Source organism: Prinia subflava, chromosome 14 (assembly GCF_021018805.1).
Source record: "Prinia subflava isolate CZ2003 ecotype Zambia chromosome 14, Cam_Psub_1.2, whole genome shotgun sequence".
NCBI lineage: Eukaryota > Metazoa > Chordata > Aves > Passeriformes > Cisticolidae > Prinia > Prinia subflava.
The window spans coordinates 2,470,175-2,494,725 of record NC_086260.1 but is presented as its reverse complement, the minus strand read 5'-3'; the positions used below and the strand labels follow the sequence as shown (position 1 = coordinate 2,494,725).

The window sequence follows — 24,551 nt, the reverse complement described above, 5'->3', positions numbered from 1 at the left end:
AATTTTAACCAGCTGTGTTCCAAGGATAGGGCAGCAATATGCCTGTAGATTAAACTGTGCTTTCCTGATCTTTTTCCCAGGTACGGGAGAAACAGGGAAAGAATTACAAAGAAAAGAAAAAAAAATATCCAAATACAAACTTTTTAACTTCTTGATGTACCCTTAGATGAAAACTCAGTATTGTATTTTTAAAGAAATCAGTACAAACACAGTGAATTTTTTTCACAATGATAAAGACAGTTGTGGTGGTGGAAGTCAGTGTTTTTTCTGTAAGAAATGGCATTGTCAGTCAAAAGTTTAGTTGGGACAGCATTAGTTGAGCTGGCAGGTAGGGAATTTCCCAGTTCCCTATTCATGTTCATCCCCACAGCTGGGATAATGAATGTTCTCCTTCCACTCACACCCTCCAAGGCCAAGGTCAGTAACTCCAGAGCTGAGGCACCTTCTCCCACCCTGACTCGTCCCAAGTGATGCTGACACGTCCTGCCCAGAGCAGTGTCAGCTCCCTTTAAAGATTGAACAGATCTTGGAGCTGATTTGGAAATAAAAACCTGTTGCTGCAAGCACAGTAATGTGGGTAGAGGGAGCTGAATTTGAGATAGATTTTGTGTTTATAAGGGAAAAATCAGCACCAGATGATTCGAGATCTTTCAAAGCAGTTCCCACTTTCCACGATCTGTCCATCCTGATATCAGGAGGTGTTTCACCACCATCTTCTCTGACTGTGCTGTTCCAGCCCTCTGGAAAACGCCTGGACAAACAGAAATATCTTGCTGTGCTCCCAACACTTCTCCTTTGTTTCTCAGATGTTCCTGACCCACCCGAAGACCTCCAGCTCTCGGAAAACCAAAACCGGAGCGTTCGACTCTCCTGGAGGGCTGGGGCCAGCCACAACAGCCCTGTTAATGGTAGGAAGGGGTTTTCAGCACATCTTTTAGGGCTGTTCAGAATTCTGGCACGTCCTGGTTGTCCCAGGACACAAACCCTGCTGACACCCAGATTTAAGCACTAACTATGACAGTTCATTTGTTAAGTTCGTTTCCACCCGCGCTGTTCACACTAAGTTGGATTTTTTACCTTTTTTTCCTTTGCTTTTTGTCTTTTTTCCTGCCCAGAGTCAATTATAGAGTTTGAAGAGAACCGCTGGGAGCCGGGGAGGTGGCAGGAGCTGAGCAGAGTGCCAGGGAATGACACCACAGCCCTGCTGTCCCTGGCGCCCTACGTGAATTACCAGTTCCGCGTGGTGTCCGTCAACGCCGTGGGCAGGAGCCAGCCCAGCAAACCCTCCCTGCGCTATGCCACCCCTCCAGCTGGTAAACCTGCCTCTGCTTTCCCAAATATCAGCATTTTCAGGGTTTTTTTTGGAATATCTGTGCCCTCCCATCCTCCAGAGGGTGTGAAGGAATCAGGGTCGCTCGCACTGATCGGTGGCAGCCTCAGGGATTGTTAAAAGTTGGTCCTGGGGTGGGAATTACCCCCAGGTGGTTCAGTGGACTGGAATAACCCTCTGTGGTGGGGCAGGTGACCATTTAAATTGGCTTTATTCACTAAAGAACTGAATTTTCAGAAAGGTAAAATCAGCTGGAGGATGTCTTGTGACAAGCCATATTCTGATATTTTAAATATTAATGAGATGGGAACCCTGCTGGGATGAATTCTTCTGTGATTGGTAAAAAGAGCAGCCCAGATGTTGCACATCAAATGTCCAGGCGTTGTTTTGAGCATTTGATGTGCAGTTAGAACAAATCTAAATTTTAATGACCCAACTTGCTGCACTGCATAGAATTCCTGAGGATTTTTATCCTCCTCCCCAAAGGGAGGAGTCTGTGCTGCTGGGTTTTCCTACACCCCCAGCAGCCCAGTCTGCAGATTTTCCACCCTTTGCAGACCTTCATGGACAAACAGCTCCCAGAGAAGGGCTGGGTTTACAGAGGGCACTAAGCCTGTCAAAAATCTCCATTTACAGAGCATTCACTGAGGCAGAAGACATTGTCTCCTTGAAAGTCATTTTAGAGGCCAACTGTTCAGCACAGCATTTGCATTCCTTGGCATTTTCTCTCTTTTATTCCCCATTTACACCAATTTCAGGTCCTTCTTCAGCTTTCCAGCTGTGTGTGTACCTCTAATGATGCACCTTCTGTTTTTCATCCCCACAGGGAGAAAAATCTCTTCCTCATGATCCCCCCACATCTGGTGCTTTCAAATCCAAAAGTCACAGTTCCCTGTTAGCTGGTGCCTCCAACCAACAGGGGCACTTAGGAATCCAAACTGCATGAACGACGTGTTTGGGTCCCATCAGATTTGTAATTCAAGTAATTCATCCCATGAACATTTTTTGTTTAAGTGTCTGTCACTAATAGGGGAATTTCCCATCCTTTTTGGCACTTAAATGCTAAATGCAAATAAACAGGATGTGCAAACTAACCTTGTCACCTGTGTGGTTTCAGCTCCAGATAAAAACCCAGAGAACATCAGAGTTGAAGCTTCCGAGCCCAATGAAATGGTGATGAAATGGGAGGTAAGGCAAGATTAGCAAATCCTGTAGGAACAATCCTTTATTCTTCTAGAAGGTGAATTTGACTTAAATGTATTCTGGGTTTTCAACCCCAGCATCATTTTTGTTTCAAAAGACTGTGTTTTATGTCTGACTTCACAGGATGTTTAAAAAATACAGAATTCCTGTAAAGCAGAGTGAGAATTCGCCAAAATTTGCTCTTCTCTGCTTCTTGTATGCAAGAAACAGCTTCAAATAATTGTGGTCTTATCCTGCTCTGCAATTCAAATGAGCAGCCAGGCCCAGGGAGGGGATGGGTGGCTCATGCCTTCTGCCCTTCCAGCCTGGAAGTTTAAAAACACCACAGATCCCTTGCCCAAGAGAACGTGAGCTTGAATTTTTACACCAAGAACTAAAGGAATGTGGATAAACCTCCAAAGCCTGTGATGTGCATAAAAGGAATTATGTAAAAGTCTTGAGGATGGTTTCCAGACTTCAAATTTCCTGGGTTTTAAGCCTGGAGCTCCTGTGCCAGCAGTTGAGTTATGTATTCCTTCATTTAGCACAAATATCCACAGCTGTGGAAGGAAGCAGGTTTTTGTTGAGGCTGGAATTACACACAATTTGCATGAGATTTACTCTTCAATCTGCTGCTCCCAGCAAAGAACAGCAAATGTTTCCCCAGTGGGAAGTCGTGGTTTGGGGTGTGATTGCATCCAAAAGGAGGTGGCCCTCAAGATCCATGGGCTTGGATTTTGATGGGATTTTTAGCCTGGGGTCAGGGGAGACAATCCTGCCTCTCAGAAAAGGTTGGATTTGCTCTTGGAGGTCTTTTCCAACTTTAATGAACCAAGGAAATGCAGAGTTTTAGTACCCAGTATGTTTGCTGGGAAATACTGGGATGGCCAACACATCTTTGAGCACCAGGAACTTCAAAACCATTGCTCAGAAAGGGCAAAAGTGGAAGTGAAAGCTGAGCCTGAAAGGAGAGGATGGGATGGAAAGGCTCGGTTAAATCTTGTTGAATCATTAAAATGTTGTTAAACAGGATATTCATTTATTTATGGCATTTCCTGTGTGCTTTTCAGAGGAACTGCTGGGCACTGCACATGCTATTTCTGACAGACAAAGGCTGCAGAATGATGTTAATCTGCCTATTTTGGATTAAGAGACCAGCTGAGCTTTAGTGACTGGGATTTTCAGCCAAGGATTCGCAGCTTTGAGGGAGATCAAAATAGGAGTCAAGCAGTGCTGCAATTTAACCCTATACAAGAAGTCTTTTTTTTTTTTCAGGAGGGATTTTTTTACTTCTCCAGCTTCTCTTGCAAATCCCATTCCCTGGGATCTTTGCTGTGGAGGTGGTGCCTGTGAGAAAGATGCCCAATCTCCCAATTCCTTTGCCTCAGACATCCCAAAGGTCCTCACAGCAGGGCAGATCAGTGGGAATTTTTGCAGATCCCCCAAATTTACGTTTCCCCTGCATGAGGAGCATCAAAGAGGAATCACTTTCTACTGGTATTTGGTGCTATTTCCTGTCAGACCTCTTGGATACAAACCAGCTGTTATATATTTCATATTTCCCTATATTTAAATATTATTAAAAGCAACCTATATGGTGAGAAACTACCACAGCTGTTCCAATGTATAGCTTTTTTGGTAGGGTAGGTGATTATTTAACTTTCTTAATTAAAGTAGTGCATTTTCAGAGAAATAAACTCAACTTGAGGGTGTCTCATGACAAGATATTGCTATATATCTCCTAATATTTTATAAATTCATGTTAATTAGCTGGAAACCCTGCTGGGATGAATTCTCCAGCTGATTGGCAAAAGCAGAGTGGCCCAGCAGTTGCACATTAAATGTCCAGGCGTAATTTCAAGCATTTGGTGTGTAGTTAGAACAAATCTAAATTTTAATGACCCAACTTGCTGTGCTACATAAAACTCCAAGATAAAATGCAAATTTTGTCTCTGCTAAAAGGCACACACAGCCTTATGCCAGAGTGTGTAATTCAGTTGTGCTGAAACCGTGTGGTTTTACCTCACACAGGAAAACCTGTGGCAAAACAAAACCTGATGTGTGTAGGAGGCAGAAATACGGCTCCTGGCAATTTATTTGGATTTTAATCCAAGCCTTTCACCCTCCTTTCTCTTGAAGTCCTGATGTTGTTGTTCCGATCATCCTCAAATTAAAATGACAGCAAAAAGCCAAAGCTTTGGGGTTTTTCCCCCTCTTCTCTCCCAGTGTTTTAATGCACATCCCAGAATTATCCCCCCTCCCCTCAGCTGCTGTTTTGTGACTACAACAAAGGCACACAAGATCTCCTTTAACTTCTCCCCAGCCACTGAAGCCCGTGGAGAGGAACGGGCCGGGGCTGGAGTACAAGGTCAGCTGGAGGCAGCGGGGCGTGGAGGAGGACTGGAACGAGGAGCTGGTGAAGAAGCACTCGCTGAGCGTGCGGAACGTGCCCACCTTCGTGCCCTACGAGATCAAAGTCCAGGCCGTGAATAATTTAGGGTCTGGCCCGGAGCCCAACGTCACCATTGGGTACTCGGGAGAGGACGGTGAGTGACAGGGGCTTGCCTGTGAAAATGGGGGGGTTCTTCTACTGTATTGGGGCGTGGGGTGATGGATTAGGCAGCCCAGAGCTGCTGGAACGCCTGATGGGCTCCGTGAGGTGTGGACGTGACCCGTGCTGGGTGCCTGGACACCAGCCTGCTGCAGTGTGAGGGGTTTTCTGGCCTCTCATTAATCTCAGTTGTTGGCTGAGTCTGGGTGCTTGTTTGAAGGCCACGGCCCATGAGAAGTCTCTGAAGTGTAGCAGTCGTGTTGTACTTGGTGGGAAAAAAATCAGTGGTTTCTGTGAGGCTTGACCCAACAGCTTAACACTGTCAGAAGTTAAATACTCTGACAATTAGGGACAAACTCACAGGCACTGGGTGTTTGAGTGAATTCACAATGCCACATTCCTGCAAGTGCTGGTGTTACCTTGTCCATGAGTCCCTGAAGAACGTGTCATCTTCTCCAGCCCCGTGGTTTTCCATGGCTCCCAGGTGGAGTTTCAGTGCTGGAGATGGACTCGGTGGTGGTCAGACAGGAGAATCCCCACTGCCCTCCTAGAACTGGGAGCAGGAAGGTCTGGTGGTGCAGAAGAGGTGGTGAATAGCGAGAACAAGCAGAAAGAAACTCCACAGCATGTTTATTTTCTTTGTCTCGCTGTGATGAGTCTAATTTTACATCTACCAGTGGAAAACCTTCCTCGCAATTCAGTTGTCAATGGATCAAGGCCTCCTTTTTTCAGGCACTGTAATAGCTCTCTGTGTTGTGCAGTGATTAAAATCCTACTGTTTAATGAGCTTAGTTGTAAAATGAAATTGATTATAAAAAAACCCTTTATGATTGCCTTCTTGAGTGCCGTGTTAATCATTTTTTTTTATTCTTCTCACTGCTGTAAGCATTGCTTGAAACAGGAAATCATAAATACTGGTGTAGAAATTCATGTGTCCCAGTGCACATGTATCCCAACCCTCAGCAGAAAAATACAGAAAAATAACATTTATTGGCCCATTCCACCCACTGGATGCAGGTGGAATGGCTTTTTGCTTGCCTGCAGTGAGACTGCATGAAGTGGCACAGCTGGAGCAGGAAAGCCAAGCCCTGGAGCTGTGAACAGTGTGAATCTGCACTCTTGGAAGTGTTTTTAACACCTGGGACTTTTGTTCTTACAGTTCCAGATGCTGCTCCCTCGGGCGTGTCGGTGGAGGTTGTGAACAGCACCCTGGTCAAAGTCTTCTGGTTTGGGATACCAAGGGACAGAGTTCGTGGGCACCTAAGAGGCTACAAGGTTACAAATTTTTCTATAAATGTTTGTATATCATTGAATAAATTATTAAATGAGTCCTGGAGTGCAATCTCTCATTTGGGGGAAGGTGAGAGAGACCATACAATATAAATTGTTACAGAAATCCCAATCTCCTTGCAGGTCAGCTGGTGGAAAACAAAAAGCCTGCTGGATGGAAAGAGGCATCACCCAGAGAAACACTTCCTGACGTTTGTGGGAGACAGGAACTACGGGATGATTCCTGGCCTGGAGCCCTTCAGTGAATTCCGCTTGACAGTTTTGGCTTTCAACTCCAGAGGAGATGGCCCTGAGAGCTCCCCCGTGGTGTTTGAAACTCCAGAAGGAGGTAAGACGAGAGGAAAATACAGGATAGAGGGACATAAACTGAAATTGTCCTTGGGACAAGGTGAGTTGATTCCCTTATTTAAGGTGATAGTAAAAACTCCACTACTCGTAGAACCCTTCACTTGAAAGGGGAGCTGTGGGTGTTGAGCTAAATTATATCCTCATTTAACAAGAGTTTGTAGGGTCAGACCTGTTCACTCTCCTCTGAAAGCTCATCCCTGTGTCTTCCAGTCCCTGAACAGCCACGTTTTCTCAGGATCATGAACTTTGACAAGGACTCAGTCACTCTGTCCTGGGGACTTCCCAAGAAAGCCAACGGCCACCTCACTGGCTACATTCTGCAGTACCAGATAAGTATGTGCCTGCTTTGCCTTGAGTTCAGAATTGAGGCAGGGTTAGGTAAGGAAAACTCCCAGATGTGATGTGCACAGAGGGCAGGCTGCAGTCAGCTCCCAGAGCTGGAATTTTTCCGTGCACTTTCTCCCATGGAAGCTCCCATTGCTGCCATTCCCCGTCCCACATTTATGGGCTGATTCAATTATTTGATATTGGCAAATTACACCTAATGTAGTGGTTAAAAAGACCCGTAAATTGTAGGTGCATTTTACTGGAGTGAAACTCATTTAATACAAAGTGAATTGTGATGAGAGCACTCTATGAAGCCACATCGATGTAGATTATTATGTCAGGGAGCTTCTCTCCCCTAAGGTGCCTCAGCAGAAACACGAAGAACCACCTGAGTCGTGGTGTTGAGGAATCACACTGAAAACAGCCAAATTCCAGGGGATTCCTTTCTTTCCTGTTTGCTTAGAAAAGAAATGAGAAACAAAGACAGTCTCAGGCAAGACCCAGTACTTAGCCCAGACTGCCACAACACCAGCTGTGTGATGTGGTGATAATTCAGTGTTTTTTATATGTTCTTTGAGGGTGGAAAAGGATGAGTCTGTGCCTTATTTATAAAAAAAAAGAATCCCCCATGTACTTTACACTTCTCTCTGACAGCAGAACTGCTCAGACACCTTTGCCAACAGGCTGGTGTCTGGATCTTCCCTTTGGTTTTGCTGATTATGGGCACAGAGTGCATCCATTTACAGAATCCTAGTTTGGCTCAGTTTGGAAGAGACCACAGAGTCCTCTCGGTCATCCCACCGTGCAGGAGTGTGTCCAGAGGGCTCTGGAATATCCTCAGGGAGGGAGACTCCACACCCTCAGAGAAGTTCTTCCTTGTGTCCAGGCAGAACTCCTTGGGCACCAGTTCCTGCCCATTGCTGGGCACCACCAAGCACAGCCTGGTCCACCCTCTGACGCCTCCCTTCAGATATTTCTGTGTATTTACAAGATCCTCTCTCCATTTTCTCACAAGCCCTCCTTGAGCAGCCAGCTCTGAGGAGCCAGAGCAGCTCACAGCTCACCAACCACCCTCTGAGTTGCCGGTAAAAGTTTGCAGACATTTGGAAGCAAAGCAAGGAGCAATTCATAGATATTTAATGATCTAGGAGACAGCCATTCTTACCTCGCACTCAGGCTGTGCATATGTGCAATCAGAGAGCTTCTCAAGAGCAGAGATAGCTCACTGAGCCTTTGGGAGGTGGACACAAGGACATAAATCCCATTTAGGACTGGCAGGAAAGGCACATTCACTCCCCAAAGCCTTCCCCAAGCCTTCCTCCTCCCGTCTCCCTCCTGGGGGTGCCCAGGACACGTTTCCCTGGCTCTGACCGAGGTGCTCTTCCCTTGCAGTCAACGAGACGCACGAGGTGGGCGCCGTGAGCGACGTGAGCGTCGCCAACCGCTCGGTGCTGAGCTGGCGCCTGGCGGGGCTCAGCCCCAGCACCAAGTACAAGTTCTACATCAAGGCCTGCACGGCCAAGGGCTGCGGGAAGGCGGCCACCGAGGAGGGGCTGACGCTGGCCCAAGGCAGTAAGTCCACAGAGTCCGCTTTGGGTGTGGAGGAGCTCTAAGATTAGCGGGAAAATTTTGGGTATCGGTAAAACAGTATGAAACAAGGGCTTGATACTCTTGTAAAATCGTGCCTGAGGTCTGCTTCTTTGACTAAGTGACTCAGTGGAAAAATGTTGTGTATTGGTAAAACCTTACAAAATAAGGGTCTTGATACTGGTGTAAAATCATGGCTGAGGTCTTCTGTTACTGCAGCTAGGTAGAAAAGGACTACGGGAAAGTGTAAAACCTTACTAAATAAGGACTTGATACTCTTGTAAAATCGTGCCTGAGGCCTGTTTCTTTGACTAAATAGAAAAGGACTATGGGAAAGTGACTCAGTGGAAAAATGTTTCTTATTGGTAAAACCGTACTAAATAAGGGGCTTGATACCGGTGTAAAATCATGGCTGGTGTCTGTTCTTTGGCTAAGTAGAAAAGGACTATGGAAAAGTGTAAAACCTTACAAAATAAGGGCTTTGGTACCCTTGTAAAATCATGGCTCAGGCCTGATACATTGACTAAATAGAAAAGGACTATGGGAAAGTGACTCAGTGGAAAAATGTTGCTTATTGGTAAAACTGTACGAAATAAGGGGCTTGATACTGGTGTAAAATCACGGCTGAGGTCTTCTGTTGCTGCAGCTAGGTAGAAAAGGACTACGGGAAAGTGTAAAACTTTACAAAATAATGGCTTAATACTCTTGTAAATTCATGGCTCAGGCCTGTTTCTTTGACTAAGTAGAAAAGCACTATGGGAAAGTGACTCAGTGGAAAAATGTTTCTTATTGGTAAAACCGTACTAAATAAGGGGCTTGATACCGGTGTAAAATCATGGCTGGTGTCTGTTCTTTGGCTAAGTAGAAAAGGGCTATGGAAAAGTGTAAAACCTTACCAAATAAGGGCCTTGGTACCTGTGTAAAATCATGCCTGGGGCCTGCTTCTTTGACTAAATAGAAAAGGGCTATGGGAAAGTGACTCAGCGGAAAAATGTTGCTTATTGGTAAAACTGTACGAAATAAGGGGCTTGATACCGGTGTAAAATCATGGCTGAGGTCTTCTGTTGCTGCAGCTAGGTAGAAAAGGACTACGGGAAAGTGTAAAACTTTACAAAATAATGGCTTGATACTCTTGTAAAATCATGGCTCAGGCCTGCTACTTTGAGTAGAAAAGGACTGTGGGAAAGTGACTCAGTGGAAAAACATTGCTTATTGGTAAAACCATACGAAATAAGGACTTGATACTGGTGTAAAATCATGGCTTAGGCCTGCTACTTTGGCTAAGCAGAGAAGGACTATGGGAAAGTGTAAAACCTTACAAAATAATGGCTTAATACTCTTGTAAATTCATGGCTCAGGCCTGCTTCTTTGACTAAGTAGAAAAGGACTATGGGAAAGTGACTCAGTGGAAAAATGTTGTGTATTGGTAAAACCGTACTAAATAAGGGGCTTTTGATACTGGTGTAAAATCATGGCTCGGGTCTGTTACTTTGGCTAAGTAGAAAAGGACTAAGGGAAAGGAACTGAGCTGAATTGGAGGTAGAAGAACAAGTTGTACAACTATGACGTGCTCACATCGTGGTTTATAGTGGTTTGTTGAATTATATTTATTATATTTATTATATTTAAATGGAATGCAGCTGGAAATGGCCTAACTGTTTAAAAAGGCCTGGTTTTTGCAGTAAAGGGCTCTCCTTTGCACCTGCCTGGGGACTCTGCATTACTCTGCCTCACAGCAGAAAAATCCATTGGGAATAATCCAGGTTTGATGTTTCCTTTGTAATTAGGGGAAATAAGTTTGTGTTCCTTGCCATGAGAGCAGTCAATGGACTTTTTAATGTGGCCATGGTGCTCTTCAGGGAAGCAGAGCTCATCTGTTTCATTTTGCTGTGCAATCCTGTTTCTATTCCCACCCATCAACTCCTTAAGCCATGCTGGAATAAGTGAATTGCATTCAGGCACGAATAGAAAATTGAAGATGCAGATAATCTGTTCTCAGTAATATTATAAAAACAAATTCTGCCCGTGCATGAAGATGGGGGACTGCCAGCAACATTAGGGTCAACTGTTTGACATGGAAAATCCAGATAAACATCAAGCTGACTGCTTATGCTCCATTATTTATGATTATTTTATCCAAGACCAGGAGCGAGCATTTGTGTGCCACTTACACCCCGTGCTGAAACACTGATGTTCAGTGATTTAAAGGAAAATCCCAAGCACTCTATGATAGCTCATCTTTCACTTTCAGCTGAAATGAAATAAAATGTACTGTGCTCAGCAAGTCTCAGAACTCCACAGGACTGAGGAGCAGCTCCTTGCTATTAATCAGAAACCATTGCTGTGCACTTACCCCAGGGAAGGAGAAAGAGAATGTGATGAGCAAAAGAGTCCTGGCTGCATCATTTTTAGCAAAGATAACAGTCTGCAGCAGTGTTGATACAGAATAGAAAAATGGCCCATGTGCTGTTGGACTTCCAAGTTGCAGAATTCTTTTCAGTTACAGGTAAAACAGGTAAAAAGTGTTTTAAACCTTCACATCCCAGTTCCAGATCCAGTCAGGAGCTGCTGTTTGTTTTCCCAAGCAGTAAAACTCCTTCTCAACTCCCTTTTGGCCTCCAGTCTCACTGTAGGATACAGGTACTCACCTGGTAGCAACTATTAATCACCACGACTTAAAATTTATTCCTCATTAAGAAAAGAAAGATGTCTTTTTTTTTCCAAGATAAAAATGCCCCATTTTCCCTCATTAGCTGCCTTTTCTGGCCTTCACTGGACAACCAGAATAATGTGTTTTGACTCCTTGAAATGATCTTGTCACAGTTTAGAGATGTTGACATTCATTTTGTTCTCATTCTCTACCTTCCTAAACTCTGTTTCAGTGGTGGCAACACCTGATTCTTGTGGAATATTCTTAGACTAGAGGAGTATAATTAATGAAAGCTGCAAGGGTTCACTCCTATGATTTATGTGTGCTCCTTGCTGCTCCTCAAGCCACCCTAAATTAGGGCACTGCATCTGTCACTGAGATGCCATTAGAGTTCTGTGTCATTATTTGCTGGCTAAATTGTTCAGATATTTTTCACCTAAACATGCTAGGCCAAAAAAAAAGAGAAAATCACTCTTTCATTGACCTCCTTGGGGTTTTAAGCTGTGGTTTGGGGAGCGAGGCAATTGCTCAAAATTAAAACAATCTCTCTTTTTGAAGGAGGGGAGTGATTTCAGAAGTCAGAGTTTATCATTTCCAATGACCCACGTAAATGACAGATATAAAATGTGCTGCCCTCTGAAATGAAACTCCGTGATGGAGCGCTGCACGTTTATTTTGGGGCTTGATTCAGTGATTCTATAACCACTCTGTTCCAGTTTAATAATAAACCCATAAAGCTCTCGTTGTTCATTTTAAGGCTTGGGAAACTTCCACTGCCAGAAAAGTGGAGATGTTGAGGTGGCAGCTCTGGATTTATTGGCATTTTATTTTTTTTGCTTGATCTTCACCACTGCTGTCACTTTAATTTATTTGCAGTTATCCCTGCTGCTGTTGTCTGGAATTAGAAAAAAAAAGGGAATTTCCTTATTTAATATTTGTGAGGATTCATGTAGCATCACAGAAAACAAGTCTGTACAGAGAAAATAACTCAGATATGAAACCTTGATAGACCACCTAAGATCTTTATCATTTCTTGATAAAATGATTATTGAAGCTGGGCAAACAGGAATTTGGATTGTACTACAGAATAAATAACAGCTTAATTTCAGTGCTTTCATCTTGGTTTCATTCCACAGAAGGAGGTATGTTGTCCTTAGAAAATGACTATAATTTCTGTCTTCATATTTTCAGGCAGTATGTCTTAAATGACCTCCAAACTAATTAATTTTCCCCTTGAAAATGTCAATTTCCCCAAGATCATTAGCCCTCAGAAACATAACACAAAATAACGTTCTTGCAGAAGTGAAAAGATTAATTTAATGTAGCAGCCCTTCTTTAACACAAAGCTCCTTTTCATCTTGTCACCAGCGTTGCTCGGGGATTACCAAACTCATATTACATGTTGAGAATTATCATTGTGTGTCCAGAAATCCAAGCATTAATGAGAAATTCATCCACATGAAGTCACACAGTTGTAGGTTTATTCTCCAGAGAAGGCAGGAAATAAAATTTCACCAGTTTCATTCTATTCCAGTGGCCGTTGGCACGGTATTCCCAAAGGATTTTGGAAAATTTTGGGAAGCAGGTCCTATCCTTCAGGACCAGAAAAACCATTTGGAACAAGGGTTTAGCTCTCTTTTGCCATGGGCACAGAGGAAAAGGAATCAGAAAATACCTTTCCTACATATAACCACTGGTGCTGTTAGCAGCAAAGCCTATCTGCTCACAATCAAGAAAATCTAATGAAATCAGAGAAAATTTCTTGATTACCTCGCCTGGAAATTTCCCTCAATAAACTTTACATACAACAGGTTTGCTAATCTCTGTGGTCTAAAATAATCCAAATTTAAATGAATTGCTTCCTGCACTGAAAAGTCCTTAAAAATGAAGGATACTTGTGCTGCATATTTATGCATTTTTAATAGCCAGGCAGCAGGGGAAAATGAATGGAAGTTCAACTTTGCATTTATTGCAGCAGATGTATTTAGACAGGTATGGTTATAAATTAAGATGCTGCCCACAATTAGTATGTAGCTCTCAGATCACCAGTTTTTTTTATATAAGTATATTTTATAACACATGTGCTGACTTTTGGAGAACACTCTGGAAAATCTTTGGGGGTGGTTTCTATTGTTTTTCCCTTTATACCATAAGCTTCTATAAAAAATGTGTGTTCTGTTCTCCTCATAAATCCTGGAGCCCTGTAGGAATATTGTAAAATTGCAGTTCAGTGTTTAATGTTCATGCAAGTCCCATGGTGTGGCTGATAAATAGTGGGGGAAGATGAGAAGTGCTGGTGATATGCCTTTATTACTAATGCTCCTTCTCCCTTATTGGAGATTAAAAACCCAACCCAACTGCTTTCAATTTTCTGCAGCTAATTCCTGCAGCTTTCAGGATGTTCCTGGCCTTCCAGAATGAGGAGCTTTGCCTTGTCTGTGTGTCTTTGTTTTTATTTTCCAGGAGGCCACAGTGCTTTTTCTATTCCAGCCACCAAACCCACCCCCATTAGCAAAACTTTCTCCTCTGTAGGGCCCTTCTTGGCTGTGTCACACAGACCAGGAAGAAATGGCATGGCAAGAAACCTCATCATCACCCAGGACACCTGATCTGAGTTTTAAAGGAAAAAAAAGAGTGTGTTGGGATGGGAGATGATAAATGGAGAGCTGTTGGTAAATCCCCAGTGCCAGGTTAGGCTGGGCTCATCCCAAGAAGTCCATCCCAGCCCTGAGCTGCTCCATGTGCCAGGGCAGTGGCAGCTGCAGCATCACACAGAGCTGAGCAATAAGTGGACAGAAAAAGGGATTTTTTCAGCCATCTCACTTCCCTCTTTCTGCTTCTCTAAAGAGCTGATGGTTCAGAAAGAGGCTGCCACAAGCTGGGAACAAATAGGGGGAAGAGAGGGAGTGGGAAAGTTGGTTCAAGAATATGCACCACAAACCACCTGCCAGGAGCTCAAGGTTTAGAATTTGCTTCCCAGGAATTCAGGAGAAATTCTTCCTTAGGAGGCTGCTGGTGTGAACACCTTGGATCATGTAGTTATCATGTCATGCACGAGTGTTACGTGGTATTTAACAGACATTGGGTTGAAGGTTCATGTTCATTCCTGTTCTTTTATGGATAATATTCCCACTTTCCTGATGCCTTGATTTTAGAGCGTGTAATTAAAATATACCTGTGGTATCCTGTTGCCTAATTTGTGGTTTGATTAAAAACTATAGCTGGGTTTCACATACTTCATTTAGCAAAAAATTACCGATAGATGGATGAATTTATGCTAATGAGCTGTGCCTCAGCACCAGCAGTGTTTAAGCTGGATGTGTTCTCTCCAGTCCCAGTGGTCTGCTCATTTAACTGCTCATTGTAATACATGGAGAATTGCCTTGAAAAACTCCCCCTGAACTGCTGCTTTGACTGTGCTTGGATTTATCTTAATCTTTTTTCTTTTTCTCCCTTCAGCTGTCAACTCAGCCTTAATCTCCAGCAGCTTCCTGCTTTGCTTATTTACTAGTTGAAGTATTAATGAGCGTTGTTGCCCTGTCAGTGCTAATTGGCCGAGTAGTTTTCAGATTATACTTTGTGCTCAAGCTTTAGTTTAGATGGCTTTGGACAAAACAGGCAAATCAGGCAACTGAAAACAATTCGGGAATTATTTTTATTAAGTGCAGCCCCATCCAGATTTCTCTGCTGCCATCGAGGACAGGGACACTCCTGTTGTAAGAGATCTCTCCATGTCACACACAGTTCTGAGTTTGCTGAGCAGGCTGCTCATGTCCAGGCAGTGATTGTCAACTGCTGCAATGTCCTTTTTCCTGCTTTCCACAAAACCTGTTCTGAAAAATCTCACTTAATGCCCACAGTCTGAATGCAGATGGGTTTACAGAAGGTGTTTTGCAGCTAACAAGGTGCCATAACCAGAACTACTGGAATTTACCTTCTCCTAATCGAATATTAAACTCATCAGCAACACGTAAATGCCTAAATATCCATTTACAGGCAAATTGTTGAGCTGTTTCTAAACCAGTGCTTTGTGCAGGCATTGTGGAATTTAAAAGGACACAGAAAATCACTGCCAGGAGAGAAGCAAGGACAAATCCTGCTGTTAATTTTTTTCTGGGAGACATATAAGAATCCATATCCAGCTAACAAGCTGTCTGTGCTTCCCCGCTGAGTTCAGTTCAATGGGAGAAGCATCAAACCCCAGATTATCCATACAAAGCAAACCCATTTGCAAGTTGTAATTTTTTAAGCGCGCATTAGTTAAAGCAGATCCATAATCCCCCATCAATATTAACTTTCATCCTGGGAGATGTACAAACCCCCTTCCTGAACATCGGGATTACTCCAGTCTGCTGTTGATTTCATCTGGTGGAACACTAAAAATCAAACAGAGGCGATGTTTGGGGGTATTTTTTTTTTTATGGCTTTGGAAAATCAGATTGCCTGATGCCAAATGTTTAAAATGACGTGTTTTATTTGTCTGTTACTCGTAACTGTGCATTTCCTAGGCTTTTTGTCCGTGAATGCCATTAACCCCTGTGCCTTGGATGTGTGCATTCCCTAGGTAAAGGGAGCGGCAGGATTTCAGACGCGGTAAAGCCCACGCCAAAGGTTCGGCCCAGCGAGGCCCTTGAGCCTGGCACTGAGTACACAATCCGCCTAGTGACTAAGAACTGGGTGGATAACAATAGCATTTTTGAAGATGTAATTGAGACCAGGGGGAGAGGTGAGACACGAAGCCCTCCGAGGCGCTGAACGTTTGTTTTTCCGTGTGAGTCGATGCCGAGGTTCCATCCTGTGCAGTGTGAGTGTCCCAGACTCATCCTTCCGTGGCCCTTGCAGTTGAATCCCATGGCAGCACAAACACATCCCAGGCTCTTGGCTGAGCCCTGTGCTCTCCCCCAGCCTGGAACAATCCCAAACCTTCACAAGCCTGTGCAATGTGAGAGGGCAGCTGTGACAAAACCCATACGCGGCCGGTTTGGTGATTTGCACGTACTGGGGGCACTTTTGCCTCTCTCTCTCTCTTTCGCAAAACTGCTTTTGCATGAGAGGCTTAACAACTCTTTGCTCAGCTTTCCTGTGTGGTGCTAATCCTGTGAGTCAACTGCTCTCTCAGAGCCACCTTGCCAAGTGTCTGTGTTGTCCCTTGTCACCCGCACGCTCCCCTGCAGTCCCAAGTGTCACACTCCGGACATTCCTGCCTCAAGTTGAGCACCATCAGTAGTGATAGACTGACTCCATTAAGATCCAGAGAGGAACATGATGTTCGTGTTGTTGAGGGGTGCTGCCCTTTCCCTCTGATTAATTTTCTCCCTTTTTCCTCCTCTCCCACCTCCCCCAGCCTACGCTGGCATTTACGAGGGGATCTCCACCCAGGGCTGGTTCATCGGGTTGATGTGTGCCATCGCCCTGCTCACCCTGCTGCTGCTAACGATTTGCTTTGTCAGGAGAAATAAAGGAGGCAAATATTCAGGTAAATGGATTTATTGTCCTCTCCCTGTGTTCACATGTTAATAACCACCATCCTTCAGAGGTTTCTCTCTGGGGGCCGCAGGGCCGCCAGCACAAACATCCAATTAGGGTTTGTAGCTTTTGATAAATACCCACGGAAGGGATTTTAATGAATGTGAGTGGGGCTGTGCTGTGTGCTGGTCACAGAGCCTGCAAAGGCCTTTCCCAGCACTCCTGGAACAGTCCAGCATTTCATCCAGCAAGATCCTTGCTGGCAGGACTCCCTGCTCACTTTCCACCTGGGAACTGCTGCTGGACACAAGGACAGAACTTCCACAGGCAGCTTAAAAGTGGAATATTTTGCTAAAAATGACCTCTGGCACTTACCAAGCAGTGAGTAAGGATTTAGGTAAATGTATTGAAGTACAAATCTGGTTGCCCAAAGAGGTTGTGGATGCTCCATCTCTGAAGACATCCAGTGCCAGGTTGGATGGGGTTTGGAGCAGCCTGGGACAGTGGGAGGTGTCCCTGCCATGGCAGGGGTGGCTCTGGATGGGATTTAAGGTCCCTTCCAACCCAAACCATTCCATGATGCTATAAATACTTGCTTATAATAAATTAGGGAATGCTCCCAAACTCTTAGAAACTCACAGGTTGTGTCCAGCCAGTTCCAGGCCAGCCCGGAGGTGATTGAAAATGATTTTCCCATTTCTTTTCCCCTGGGAAAAGAAAAATGCGTGGCAGAACACAACAAAGAGATCTGTCCTTTATTTTATTTGCACAGTGAAAGAAAAAGAAGATTTGCATCCAGATCCTGAAGCTCAATCAATAAAAGATGAAATCTTTGGGGAATATAGGTAAATAGGACCTGCTTTCACCAGCCTTTGTGTTTCTTGGGGTTTTGTTTGTTTCCAAATGCCATCATTATTCGGGACATTTTTATGGCATGCAATTAATGCTGTTTTTCATTTTCAAAGCAAACCTCATAGGAGTGGATAAGAGTAGGAATATGAAGGTATATCCAGTATATTTCAATCCATCCAAGCTGGGATATAAGGAAATGTTGATGTATCGGTGGTTATTTTTCATTTTTTTTGTTTTTGTAATTAGCATTGTATGAATAATGTAAATATATATGATAATTTGGGGTACTGCTGAAAAGCCCACTGAAGCCAATGGATTGCATTCTGTGTCTTCAGTGGGGTTTTGAAACTCAGACCCAAATCGTGTGAAATGGTCATTTCGGGGAAGAAAACAAAGAAAAGTTTGTAATATGGTAAAGAATATTAAAAAACCAAACACCTCTCTACAGAAATCCCTGTAGGAGAATTGAAATAACCACTTTGGCTGTTTTAAAATAACTAAAACTTCTAGCAATACGTAATTGTGATATGTGGGAAAATACATAATTATAAGAACCATGCTGGAAAACTGGTGTTGCTGCCCTTAAGAGCATAAAATTACTGTTGAAATCCCACTTATATATACTACATTATTTGTACTGGAGAAGGGCTTTTTTTTTTTTTCTGCATAATTTCATCTTTATTTAATTTTTAATGCTTTCTAATGGGACAAATATTTAGCAAGGTAAGAAAGCCCTGAGGTTAATAACTTTGACCCCCTCCTTTCCCTATGAAATCCAAACTTGTCTTTTTTTCTAAGGAGAAATGCCCTGTGCAGAAAAGTAGCAAATTTTTTTCTGTGTTGTTTATGCACATATTGAGTCCATCCTGAAGAAATTAAGCTCAGGTTCATTTCTCTGTCCTTCCTTAGATAAAATTGTCCAAGATTTGACACTGAATTGGCATTAGCAGAAAAGGCTGTACTTGAGTAATTAAGTTCCTAATCCAGAGGCCTAATTTAGTTTTTTTATATAATCTTTTAATGTTTTCCCAATGCCCCCCAAATGTCCTGTTCAGGCTGTTCTAGTTTCTCTTCTGTGGTGCCATGAGGAGGAATGGGCAGCAGAATTCCCCTTTTTTCCCAGAATTTTGGTGATGGGCCTGTCCTTTTTCCTGGAATTTTCCCTGAACAGAGACTGCAGATGCAGATGTTTATTCTGCTCTGGTTTTTCCCAGTTCTTCCCCTTTTTCCTGGAATTTTCTGTGAACAGACTGCAGATGCAGGTGTTGATTCTGCTCTGGTTTTTCCCAGTTCTTCCCCTTTATCCTGGAATTTTCCCTGAACAGAGACTGCAGATGCAGATGTTGATTCTGCTGTGGTTTTTCCCAGTTCCTCCCCTTTAGTAAAGTCAAACTGCAGTGAGATAAACTCCAGTAAAATACCATAATAGCAGGAAAAAAAGGGAAAAGCATCTTTATTGGTCATTTAAACTCAAAGAGAGGCTCCCAAAGCACTGAGATGTGACCCGTTGATGTGACATCACTTCATCCATCCACCTCAAAAGAAAAATGAAATAAATTGGCCCTGAGTGTTGCCCAGTGTTTTATAAAATTAAAAGTGTCTCTCTGTGAGGTTCCAAATACTTGACATCAGCCCTGGTGGCTGGAACAGACCCCTCCAACCCTTTCCAGCATCCCCTTTCCCTTTCTGTCCATTCTGTCTGCCCAAGACAAAAAGGGGGAAAAAAATCAATTAGATGGGTATTGATAATGCTCATTAATCAATTAATTTGTTGGAATAATGACAAAATCCTGTGTGGACATCACCCAGGGCAGCACTCCGAGGGCAGATCTGATATTCTCACACCCTCCTGTCCCTGACTGTCCCCTTCCCAAGCCGAGAGCAGTCTCCGTCCTTGCCCTGAAAGGCGGATTTTTGGAAAGGCGTCTCTTTGTTTTGTAGTGACAGCGATGAAAAGCCGCTGAAAGGCAGCCTGCAGTCACTTAACGGGGACATTAAAGCCACTGGAAGTGCTGATAGTCTGGTAGATTATGGAGAAGGGGAGCATGGCATGTTCAATGAAGATGGTTCATTTATTGGAGCTTATTCTGGATCTAAGGAGAAAGGATCAGTGGAAAGCACTGGCAGCTCTACGGCAACTTTTCCTCTCCACGCCTAAAATTGGTGTTTAATTGTGATGTTTGTCCTGGTTGGCTCTCCACAGTTCCCACCTGAGCTGGGGAGCAGGGTGCCAGCTGAGCCAGTCAGGAAAACCCTGACATCCAGGTAACACAACAACGAGTCACTGCCACTAAAAGATGATTTTTCCACCCTGATTTCTATGTGTTTTCCTCTCAGTAAAACAGGATAATTCTTTATGCTACACGATGTGTTAGTCTGAGCAAACCAGAGTTTCTCGGTGGTACATCTGTGTCCTTACCTGCTGCTCCAGGTGTTTCTTAGGCTTGGAATATGTTTCTCTGTGTAGTATTTTTGCTCTGTTTGGCTGTTGTCACGGGTGTATGTGTAAAATTCCCTCATGGCCTCGGTTATAACCTCGAGGCTGTGGCACCAACAAAACCAGGTTACTCTGCAAAGTGGCACAACGAGGAAAATTAGAATTTAAAATACCAGAGAAATATATTCTATATATTGTATAATTTTTCCTAAAGAATGAAACCCCTTTGTGTATGATATTCAAAAATCTGTTTTAGTGGTTACAGCTGACTTCAATTACCAATAGAAATGCAGCTTTACCCACAGGAGAGTGTGGGTGAAGCTGCTGCCCAGTAGCTGGCACTATTTCCTTAAATAAGTTAAGCTGCAGCTCTTTCCTGTGGCAAGGCAAAACAGGGTTCCCATCCACCATCACTCGAAATATTTTTCATTTTTCCCAGCTGCAAGCTGCATTTCTAAGCAAACTCCTTGGTGTCTGTTCTCATATCTGTATATTTGTGAGCTAGCCAACATTTCATGGAGACATTGTACATATGATATTAATATTGACACAAGTCCAGAGCAGCCTGGTTTTATTTTGAGCTGAGACATGTTGCTAGCATGGGTCTGTATAGCTGTGTAGGAATGAGTAGAATTGCTTCTCAGTATGGATTTGGACCAGCAAAATTAGTTTTCAGAAGGAGTTGTGTGTATAGGAATCATCCAAACCTCACACCATTCAAGCATCACCTGAACTAGACCTACCTGACTTTTAAGAGTTCATTTCTTTTCAGCCTATTCACTGTTAAATAAACAGGAACAAAAGCAAAGAGAAAATATTATGGTAGAGTTTGCTTTCCTATTTTGTTGACTGAATGCTGGTTTAAATCTGGTTCTTTGCCTCTCCAACACTAACTCAGCCGAGCTGTACAGCACATTTTTTTGGTCTTTTTGTACTGGAATCTCCTGAAGCTCTTTTTAATAGCATTTTGTATTTTTCAAATCTGCTTGTTTGAGTAGAGCATCAACCGTGGCTTCATTTCTCCTGTCACTCCCATTTAAAAGTTCTTCAGTAGTTCCTGCAGGAGGAATAGATCCTAAAAGCTGTTTGGCATCCTGAGAACAATTAGACAAACATCCCCAAATGCTCCTCCGTGATTTCAATGGAAGAAAGAGAGGAAGCAAGAATTACTCACCTGGTTCTGAGTTTCCAGCAAGGGCTACAGTTAAGCCCAGGGAAATGCAGATTTTTCCCTGTGGATCCCACACGGCTCTCCCCAGGCTGGGGTTGCTCCTCCGAGCTTGGCAGTTTCTGGAAGTTTTTGGTGCTCAAGCTTCTGCTTATCTGTGCCTCTTTTTGTGTTTTTAATTGGAGCTTTTAAGGGCTTTTTATGTAACCTCTGTTTGGGAAAAGCAGCCCCTCCAAAAGCCCCATTCAGGCTGTGCCTGTGAGTATAAAACGGTGAGTGGAAATCTGCCCTCAATCAAAAATTATCCCATCCCATATCAGTGACCCACATTTTTCACTTTTTATTATTTATAAAATCCTATTTTCTGTATTTCACTCAATCCAAGCACCAAAAAAGTCCAAAATCCTTTTAATTTTGGGGGGAAAAAGTAATTTTCCAAAGCAGGCAGTGCACAATTAGAGAAATGTGAAAATTGGTGTCTCAACAACAGAGACATTTCCCAGCATCATCTTTATCTGCTGACTCGTGTCTGCTGCAGCCCAAACCAGATAAAATCTAAGAACTGATTGGGCTTGTGACAACCTGCTGCTTGCTTTGGGCTGCTTTTAATGTATTTCCTTTGGAAATCATCTGCAGTGATCAAAAATCTTTGAAAATGAGGGAATAAAATTGGGGTGGGCTCCCCCAAATCCTCCCTTTGGGCATCACTTTTTCCTGTGGGTCACTGCAGATAAACCAGAGCCCAGAAAATGCCTCTGTTAAATTTCTCTGTTAAGTTTCAGTGAGTGCCAAACGATGCAATAATTGATGTAAATCCCTGTTCAGCTCTGGCCCTGCTGCTGCTGTTTGTGATGCGCTGCTCAGCCGAGCTGGTGGCGCTGCTTTTCCCACTCAGATTTGAATTCTCAGCCTTAAATCTTGATGTCGGCGTTCCACGATGCCTCAGGACCTAAAAATCAAACAAGGAGGAAAAGATGTGCAATGGAACCTGGATTTTTGAACACGGGTTTTGAGGAATGTGCCCGATGAATATTAAACAAGCGGCTCAAACTCCCAGGAAATCTCACTTACCTGAGCCCTTCCCCAATCATTTCTTTCCCTTTTTTCTTCCTGCACTGGGATTTTATTTTCTGCTGTAAAGGTACTTGGAAAGTGCAGGATAGTGATTTTTTTTAGAGATATTATTTTGTTTTAAAGTAACAGAGCAAGCTGAGGTTTTCCTGAGGAGTTTTTTGTCATTGCCAGGAGCTGGGCTGTGTTTTTGTCTTGGTGTGTGACAGGTGAGAGGACGTGTGACCATGTGGCTCAATAAAAGTGTCACCAGCTGCACTGCAGTGTTGGAAGGGACCCACAAAGTCACCAAAGTCCAACTTGTGCTCCTGCACAGCCCCAAAAATGAAACCTTATTCTGAAATAGTGCACTGAGTATTAAATCTTTGTGTTTTGTTTGTTTGGGACTTTTTTGGATTTTTTTTTTTCTTCTTTCTGTGGCCAGGAGTGTTTATTAAAATTAGCTGCTGGAAATCTGTGGTGATGTCATTAATTAACACCTAGCAGGGAATTCCAGCCTGCCTGCTGGGAGGAGAGAGTCCAGCCCTGGGAGCAGAACAGGGAATTTTTAATTACCCCGTGCCATGGCTGTGCTTGGGTTCCTCAGTGCCAGTGTGAGAGGGGAAATGGCACTTTCAGATTTGATATCCAGGTCAAGCCAGGATGAAATTCCAGCTATCAGGGAGGAGGCATTTTCCTGGCCCCACAGGTCCAGGTTTGGGGATTTAAGCAGCCTCTGGAAGAAGAGAGGGATTTCTTTTTGCTGAAAAAGTTGTGCAGTTTTGACCGTGCATCAGATTAAACAAATAAAAACAGATCTTCCTAAATAATGGGGAAAAACCCCTCTGTCCTTTCTCCCAAGGGAGCTGTTTGGATTCCCAGAGCAGCATAATATTGATTTGGTGTGGATTAATTTTCCTCTTATTTTTATATATATACACATATATATATATATAAAAATGTAATTACATTATCAAGAACTTGCAGGAACAGCTCCAGCTTCCCTCTGTGGCAAAATTAGGGGATCCAATCTCCAGAAACCCTCGTGGCTCTGCACTCCAGCAGGATAAAATACAGCACTGGGCATCAAAGCCCTGCTGGGGCTGCATCTTCAGGAAGAGCAGAATTAGGAATCAAATCAGAAAATGGCTTTTCCCCTCTGGATAAAATTGTGTGTTCATGTACAAAAAAAATTAAAAGCCTTCATTGTAACTCACATATTTAATGGATCCAATTAGCAAATCATTTAATGATTGATATTTGAAATTCCAGTGAGTAGCTCTTTTCCTGGTGACTGCTTCCATTGACTGAATGGCTCCAACCCAGTGCACGAGAGGTTTTCATTGAAGTTTTCAGGCCAATATTATTTTTGACATGAAAACAAATAGTAGCACAATCTTTCTATATTAAAAAAAAAAAAAAAGAAAAAAAGGAAAGAAAGAAGGTGGGGTTTTTAAACAGTGATTCCACATTTTGTAAAGAAAAGTTAGAATAACATTCACTGCTCGCTGAGCTTTTGAGAGGAAACCTCAGCATCATTTTTACAGCCATTACTTTGCAGATGAGAAGTGTATTTAGGTTCTTTTGCTTACCTGTAAGAACAGATAGAAGGAAAGGAAATTCTTGACGAAGAATTCCCTTTGTTTGCCAATGGATCACACCCTCATCCCTGTCAGCGTTCATGACAAAAAACAAAGGTACAAACCAGCTGGAGTAGCAGGACATGTTTACATTGCAGCTCTGGATCTCTCATGTCAAATCTCAAGTGATCTGCACTGATTTGTTCTGTTTTCAGGCAGGAGCCCCCGGGGGCTTTGAGCCAAAGCATTCTGTCTGTTCATTTTTTATTATTACGGTTCTGACTTTAAACAAGAGACTTTGTAATTTCATGAGAAAAAGATCAAAGCAAATGTGGTGTCACCATCACAATGTTACTTTTTTTGGGAGCTAAATGTTAGTGTGCATTGATTAAAGTTTAGAGAAACGTGTTGTACTGTAGTTGCTGTTTGTACCACGCAGGTGTGCACGTACGGTTTGAAAAGATATTTTCATTTTACATGAAATACAACTTTGCTAATAAAAGTTTGACTTGATGTAATCTTCAAAAGCCTTGGCTGCAATCAGCAAGTTTCTTTTGTTTGATTTGGGGGGTTTTGTTGGATTCTTTTTTCACTTGGCGCTGTTTATTTGCTGGGAATCTGATTTAATTGTGACTCACAGCCCTCTCTAGGCTGTGACCTGTGGGGGTTTTTTTTGGTTTCACACCAAGGTTGAGCTGCCCTTGGCTTTCACTGGGATTTTGGGACACCAGGG

At 43.2% G+C, this 24,551-nt stretch overlaps 1 protein-coding gene across 9 annotated transcripts in view; it reads left to right on the top strand.

Moving 5' to 3' along the window:
* CHL1 (cell adhesion molecule L1 like) overlaps window positions 1-24,345 on the top strand; it is a 146,256-nt gene extending 121,911 nt beyond the window's left edge. For 6 of the 9 annotated variants that reach the window (XM_063411329.1, XM_063411332.1, XM_063411328.1 and 3 more), the window contains 11 exons: window positions 807-908; window positions 1,116-1,313; window positions 2,448-2,518; window positions 4,836-5,058; window positions 6,223-6,338; window positions 6,477-6,681; window positions 6,912-7,034; window positions 8,421-8,600; window positions 16,610-16,741; window positions 17,504-17,576; window positions 19,525-24,345. In XM_063411329.1, coding sequence (XP_063267399.1) covers window positions 807-908; window positions 1,116-1,313; window positions 2,448-2,518; window positions 4,836-5,058; window positions 6,223-6,338; window positions 6,477-6,681; window positions 6,912-7,034; window positions 8,421-8,600; window positions 16,610-16,741; window positions 17,504-17,576; window positions 19,525-19,741 — 1,640 coding nt within the window. In that variant the 3' untranslated portion in view covers window positions 19,742-24,345. Of the gene's footprint in view, window positions 1-806; window positions 909-1,115; window positions 1,314-2,447; window positions 2,519-4,835; window positions 5,059-6,222; window positions 6,339-6,476; window positions 6,682-6,911; window positions 7,035-8,420; window positions 8,601-15,829; window positions 15,992-16,609; window positions 16,742-17,503; window positions 17,577-19,524 lie in introns of all 9 variants that reach the window. The other 3 variants (XM_063411337.1, XM_063411333.1, XM_063411334.1) reach the window with 3 other exon arrangements.
* The last annotated feature ends 206 nt before the right edge of the window (window positions 24,346-24,551 follow it).